We start from the raw sequence: 7500 nt of genomic DNA, 5'->3' as shown, positions 1-7500 counted from the left end.
ATCTAAAATATATTTGTATAATACATTTCATGAATAATATTTAAATGGTTTGATTACTTAAAACTAAATCTCTGTATTCTGACCTTCTAGTTCTCCTCCGAGGAAAGCTCCGAATCTTACGAGTCCAGTGAAGCTCAGTACAGCTTCAACTACGCCGTGAAGGACGAATCCTCAGAGAACGACTTCGGACACCAGGAAACCCGCGACGGAGACGACACTCAGGGATCCTACTACGTCCAGCTTCCCGACGGTCGTCTGCAGACCGTCAAGTACTACGTCGACGGAGACTCCGGATACGTGGCTGAAGTCAGCTACCAGGGAGAGGCTCGATTCCCAGACTCCTTCGAATCCTACGAATCAAATGAATCAAAGTAAATGAATAACGACCTCAGATTATTGCTAAATTATTAACGACCTATTTATGACTGAATGTGAATAAAGCAACGGAAATTAATTTGGTATTTCATTTACTTTCTTATCATAAGGGAAATATATTTTATATATTACAAATCATAATTCACAATCGCTATTACATTGTTAGCAAGGTCTATAATAGTATTTAGGGCATAGTGTCAAAAATCTTTCTACCTGTGAACTGGGTCAGTATATGATCCTTAAAACATTAATAATAGAGAACACTTTCCACTTCTGGCCAGTAATGGTGAAGGATATGTCTTCCCCATACAATCACACAAACGCACAAACTCACAGGCGCATATAACTTGTAAAATAGTTCTGAATGATGGAAAGGTTTGACAAGAGTCAATGAAAAGAGTATTATTACTATGCTATTAACAAATGGAGGTTATATATATCTTTATTATACAAAGGGAAGATTGTAATAGGATTCTGAATAATAAGGAAAGACAGATGACAATAAACTAATGTTGGTAGGATAGTGGAGGTAAAGAAAATAGCCAGCGGTTTTCATACATGCAAATATAGAATTTTATAAGTGAATTAATAGCAAGGTATTATAAAAGGTGTTATGGGTACATAGCAAGCAGTATAAGCTGCAGAGATCAATCAAAATCTTCAATAATGCAAAAAAAGTTTTTCAGAAGACATAGAAGGATGAGAAACTGGTTTGGGGTAAATGTTGGTATGGAACAAGGGTTTATGGATATCAGGATCCATTGAAGTTGTAGTTTTGGGAGATTTCAGGAAGGTGGGCTTTACAAAGGTTCCAATTTTACAATAAGAATATCAATTTTGAATAGCATGTGGATTAATTTTATGGGAAGATGGTATAGTGCTGTTTAGGAATCGTAGAGAAAAACTGTAAGAGCTACTGGAAAAAGTTCAGCAGTCCTTAAAAGAGAGGATAGTTAGAATTCAGAGTTAGAAAAGTAGGTTTGTAAGGATAAATGGAAACTAGAAAGATAGATCCCTAAATGTTAATATAAATAAGGGAACATAGGGTGTCTTTAGATAAAGATACCATATGAAAGAAATATGAGAAAAGAGGTGACACAGTGAAGCAAGAAAGGCTTGTTAGTGTATGAAAATGGAGAAGATTTTGAAACTATAAGAAGGCCTCACTGGAGAAGTAAGAAGTGATATTTTGAGTCAGCTCTCTAACGGGAGAGTGAAATGATCTTAAATGCAGGTGGGGAATGAGATGGAAATTGAATAGTTTATTAAACAGAGGAAGAAATAAAAAGGAGAAATAATGAGGAATTAGAAAATAGAAAATGGAAATAGGAAAGAGGGATTATGGTGCAATGGATACGTGAAAGGGATACCAAAGGGGAAGGATTTTAACGTTCAGGATGTAAGGAAGTCTGGGTTAGATGAGAAAGGAATGAGGCAGTATGTGTGGGGGTTGTTTGTCAAGCTGAGGTTGAACTTTCTGTTTAGATATTTGAACTGGGCTATTTCAGTCAGTCAACATCCAGCAGATAAATTCTGGAGACACACCTCTAATTGGAATGAGGTTAATATTTATAATTCTTTATGAAATAATATGTTTATACGTACATGTATGCAAACCTCTGTTGAATAATCAGTGAATTATATACATGAATGTTGATAAACTGGGATGAGAGCCAACCATGCTGGAAAAGGGAGTCAGAGTACAATCATCTTAAAAAGTTCTTCAAACAGTAATATAAAAAATCATACCCTGGAGCCTAAATAAAAAAAAAAAAGTATAAAGTATATGCATACCTACGTACACACACTCATATATATAAATATATATATATATATATATATATATATATATATATATATATATATATATATATATATATATATATACATATATATATATATATATATATATATATATATATATATATATATATATATGTATATGTATATATGCATATATATATATATGTATATATACACACACATATATATATATATATATATATATATATAAAACGTATGTGTGTATGGGTCGTGTTCAGTCAGAGCTATTCAGGATAAGTTTGCCCAGTAGCAAGTGGAATCCAGCCTTTGCTGGGGGCTAAGAACTTCACCTCAATAGACTGGCAGAGATCTAATAACACCAACCTCGTTTATTATTTATGATGAAAACGAGGAAGCATCAATTTAAAATCAAAATGTAATACGGATATTTAAGGTTTCCGTCTGAAAATCATAGTTCACCCGAAATTATATCTTTTATTTCGAGGTCTTTCGAAACTGCCATGGTCAATGGGTCTCCGTTCTCGGCCGTCGCGCAAATATTTTATTTCTAATCGCTTGCTATTGGTAAGAGGAATCATATATATATATATATATATATATATATATATATATATTGTAATGAATTTCCGTTTTTCCTTGATGTTAACCTTTTTCTATTTTTAGTTGACACTCGTGATCGAACAATTATTATATGCCTCAATGGTTACCGTAGGATAGATACAACCATTAGTACAATCAAAAGTATATTACTCCCTTCTCACTATAAAGAATAGCACAATATTACAATGCTTTAAATTAAGAAACAAGTATTCACCACCAAAGGTTAAGGAGCTCTCCCTTACCGAAGCATGGAAAGCTGTTAAGTCAGTTTTCCCAAGGATCAACAATAAAAATAACAAGTAATTTTACAATAATTCACTAGCGGTGCTAGGAAAACAAGGACTAAAATATAAGTCTGGAGACATAACTAAACAACAGATGGCGGTTGTGGAGGCTTAATATAAAGGTAACAATTAGAAATATGTTAGGACATTACATTCCTCCCCTTTTAAGAGTAAAATTACTATCCAAGACTATTTCAAGAATATAAAAAAAAAATTGAGATTTATACAATTCAAAATAATTTTTCTCAACTCCTCTGGAGCCGAGGTTGACGCGATAGGGCATCGGCGATGGTGTTCCGTGATCCAGAGATTTTCCTCACTTCGATGTTAAATGAGGAGAGAATGTAGGACCATCTGAGAAGTTTCTGGTTGGTGAACTTCGCACGGTGGAGGAAACTCAGCGGCATGTGGTCAGAGTAGACAACAACATTGTCTAGGCCTTCCAGATACGGACGGAAATGAAGCACAGTGTTGATTATACTGAATAATTCTTTTTCTACTGTAGCCCATCTGACTTGTGACCCTTTGAAGAATCCAGAATGATACGCTATGGGCAAGAGTCTCTCCAACAGTGGCAAGGAAACAGCACCATCACTCGCAATTTCCTGTAGAAGAACACCACCAAAACCGATGTTGCTGGCATCTACCTGAAGGAAAAAAGGTTTGGTGAAGTCAGGAGCTTGTAGAAGTGGCTTGGAAACCATAAATAGTTTTAGCTGATCAAAGGCCCTGTTATGATTACATGTCCACTTAAAGGGTACTTTGGTTGAAGTTAGAGCAAAAAGTGGGGCAGTGATTGTTGAAAAATTAGGGCAAAATCGGGAATAGTATGATACCATGCCTAGAAATGTCTTAAGCTCTTTCCTATTCCTTGGTTCTGGATATTCCTGGATGGCACCAATGTTCACATCCTTAGGAACAATAGTGCCACTGCCTATGATGTGACCGAGATAAGTTACCTGACCTTTACCAAAGGAGCTCTTTGCAAGGTTGATGGTCAAGTTTGCCTCTCTTAATCTTTCGAAGAGGGAAGTTAGTATTCTCAGGTGTTCTTCCCAGGTAGTGGTTGCTACGACAATGTCGTCCAGGTACACATGTACATGGGGGAGACCCCTGATGATGTCTTGCATAGTCCTCTGAAATGTAGCTGGGGCATTGGTTAGGCCAAATGGTAATACATTATATTCGAATAAACCAAAAGGAGTGATGAATGCTGAAGCTTTTTTGGCCCTTTCGGTTAGCTTAATCTGGTAGTAGCCTTTCAGAAGGTCTATTTGAGTTAAATATTTGGCATTACTGACAGAATCTATTATATCAGTTATTCTGGGCAACGGGTAAGAGTCTTTTACAGTCTTTAAATTAAGTTTTCTATAATCAGTACACAAACGGTAGGTATTGTTGGCTTTCCTTACCAGAATACATGGAGAAGCCCATGGGGATGTACTGGGCTTAGCAAGGTTATGTTCCAGCAGGTATTCCACTTCCTGTTTCAAGATAGGCAGATGGCGATGAGATACCCTGTAAAAAGATTGTCTGATGGGGTTTGTATTAGGTTCTAGTACTAAATCATGCTTTACTTTGGTGCAACTTCCAGGCCTATCTGAACAAATTGATGCATACTTGCTAATGAGTATACTCAAGTCTTTCTTTTGATTTGGTGAACAGTCTAGGAACCGTGGAAGGGACTTTAGAATTTCCGAATTGTTCATGTCCTTCCAAGACAAAGTCGACTTTACACTGAAATCAGTCTCGTCATCCTCGTGGCTCACGTCTGTACCAACCTTGGTAGGAGTCTGCACCTCATTCTGCATCTCATTCTGTGACCTGTGATTAAGAGGCGTTAGTGACAAACTCTGCTTGGCAGATTTAAAGTCATGAATTACATGATTAACTATACCGGTGGTAGATTCATGATAGGGTTTTATCAAGTTCACATGTACAAGCTGAGTTGGCTTACGTCTGTCAGGAATTGCAATAACATAGTTTGTTTTTGTGGTCCGCCTGATAATCTTATAAGGTCCCATGAATTTCTCTCTCAAGGGAGAGCCAGGTACGCAGTGATATACCAGCACCTTATCTCTACACTTAAACCCTCTTACCTTTGCCTTCTTATCATATCTATCCTTCATAAGCTCTTGAGCATGCTGCAAGTTCTTTCGAGCGAAGGCATGGATATGCAACAACTTCTCCAAGGACTTCAAGTATTGGGGAAGGCTTACCTGATTTTCTTTCCTAGAACCTTTTAGTATCTGTTCTTTTATCATGCTGAGGTTTGACCTGGGTCTTCGTCCAAACATCATCTCGAATGGAGAAACTCCTGTAGACTCATTTGGTACGCTCCGAAGTATGTACAGAAGCAAGTCGATGTCTTCATCCCATTCCTTCTCCGTTTCCATTCCATATCGTCGTAGCAAGTTCTTTAGAGTCTGATGAACTCTCTCTAAGGCCCCATTGGATTGAGGATGATAGGCTGAAGAGAGAACATTAAAGATATTAAATTGATGGAGAGCACTCTGGAACAAAGCACTGGTAAAGTTGGTACCTCTATCGCATTGAAGTTCCCTAGGAAAACCAAACAATGTAAAAACTTTTATCAGTTGTTGGATAATGTTTCTGGCAGAGATATTTTTAAGTGGAAATGCTAGAGGGAACCTAGTAGTGGGGCAAAGAACACTTAGTATATATTCATTACGCCGGCTAGTTTTTGGCAAAGGGCCAACACAATCTATAATTATTTTATCAAAAGGTGTACTAGGGACCACAATGGGCACTAGAGGGGCTGGTGGTATCTTTTCATTAGGTCTTCCGGTAACTTGGCACACATGACACCTCTCTACGAAACTCTTTACGTCCATCTTCATTCTGGGCCAGTAGAAATCTTCTAGGAGGCGCCTGTATGTCTTCGTGATGCCTAGACGACTCTCAGCAGAGTGGGCTAATTTCATGATTGAAGATCGGAGGCTGCCAGGTACAACCAGTTGATGACAGTCGCGCCACAAGTCTTTCTCAGTCAGTGTAGGAGACCTGTAATGATGCATAAGGATATTATTCTCTAGATAAAATAAGGGTAACTTATGGCTCTTATCCGAGGGATTTTCATCCTTATTGAAGCATCCCTTAGGGCTATCATCTGATCTCTGAAGATTGACGAATTCATGATGGAGACCAACCAAGTCTGGTAAGGAGTTTGAGGTGTCGTCATCAGTGAGAACTCCAATTGCAGCTTTAGTAGCAGCAGAACGAGTGGTGGCTTGGCAAGGTAGAACTTCCTGTTGGTTCTGCTCATTTTCTATAACACACCCTGGTTGAGAAATAATGAGATTAGGTAAGACAGTTCCTTCAGCTAAATCATTTCCTAACAGAATATCAGCTTTCTCACAAGGCAATTCTCTATCCAGCAAGGCTACTTCGGTTCTTCCAGTAAAGTAAGGGCAATCTATATGCATATTAACCAGAGGTAACACTAATTTACTGGATAGATCAGTGATGGTAACATATTTATTAGTAGGCTGAGTCAGAGGTTTCAATTTACCACTTACTATAGTTTGTGACGATCCTGTGTCCCTTAACAACTTTACAGGGTAATTATTGACAGTACCAGAGCAAAGGAAATCAGAGAAGTCATTTGTGACTTGAGAACAATGGAGAGCAATCCTTCTTTGGTTTTTGCTCTGAGTAGTCTCTGGTCTGTTCCCTGCTGTTTGCTGAGAAGGCTGCATAACCTTAGAAAATTGACATCGGGGGTTAGGACAGTCTTTAATGGCATGTCCCTTCTGTTTACAGAAGGAACAATAAATATTTATACTTGCCTGATCTGTAGAGTTATGTTTCTTTACCTTATGGATGAGGTGATATTCATCAGCAAGAAGAGCCGCCTTCTTCCCCTCCTTCTCCTGCCGTTCTCTGATGTACATAGAAATGTTGGAAGGAATTCTCCTCAAAAACTCCTCTAGTACCATTAAGTTCTGTAATTGTTCAAAGGTAGTTATGTTTTCAGATTCTAGCCATTTTCTAAACTGTTTTAATTTGACCTGAAACAATTCCAAATAAGTTTGGGTGGTTCCTTTGATGGAGTTCCTGAACATTTGCCTATACCCTTCAGCTGTAATGGAATAGGCATCAAGGACAGCTTTCTTTAGGACATAGTAATCTCGTTCCTCTAACATTTGCGAAGCTATATGAGCAGCCTTACCTTTCAGTGCACTCCGAATGAGTAGAACATATTGTTCTTTTGGCCAATGCAAGGTTGTGGCTGTGTCCTCAAAAATACCAAAGAACACGTCTGGTTCTTTTTCATCAAACGGTGGTAGTAGTTTAAGAGCCTTAGTGAGGGAAAAACATTCGCCAAGCTCTCTCTCTTTGCCTTTCTCGTTCAACCTGATACTAGCCAGCTGTCTCTCCATTTGTAACTTTTCTTCTCTTTCCCGTCGTTCCAAGGCTATCATCCTTTCTTTTT

At 37.9% G+C, this 7500-nt stretch overlaps 1 protein-coding gene across 1 annotated transcript in view; it reads left to right on the top strand.

The window, feature by feature from the left end:
* LOC137623560 (pro-resilin-like) overlaps positions 1–400 on the top strand; it is a 1116-nt gene extending 716 nt beyond the window's left edge. Inside the window, exon 3 of the mRNA XM_068354389.1 lies at positions 91–400. Within this exon, the coding sequence (XP_068210490.1) occupies positions 91–375 (285 nt within the window). The 3' untranslated portion in view covers positions 376–400. The remainder of the gene's footprint in view (positions 1–90) is intronic.
* The last annotated feature ends 7100 nt before the right edge of the window (positions 401–7500 follow it).

This window comes from Palaemon carinicauda, chromosome 30 (assembly GCF_036898095.1).
Source record: "Palaemon carinicauda isolate YSFRI2023 chromosome 30, ASM3689809v2, whole genome shotgun sequence".
In the NCBI taxonomy this organism is placed as follows: domain Eukaryota; kingdom Metazoa; phylum Arthropoda; class Malacostraca; order Decapoda; family Palaemonidae; genus Palaemon; species Palaemon carinicauda.
This window is presented reverse-complemented; position numbering and strand designations above follow the sequence as displayed.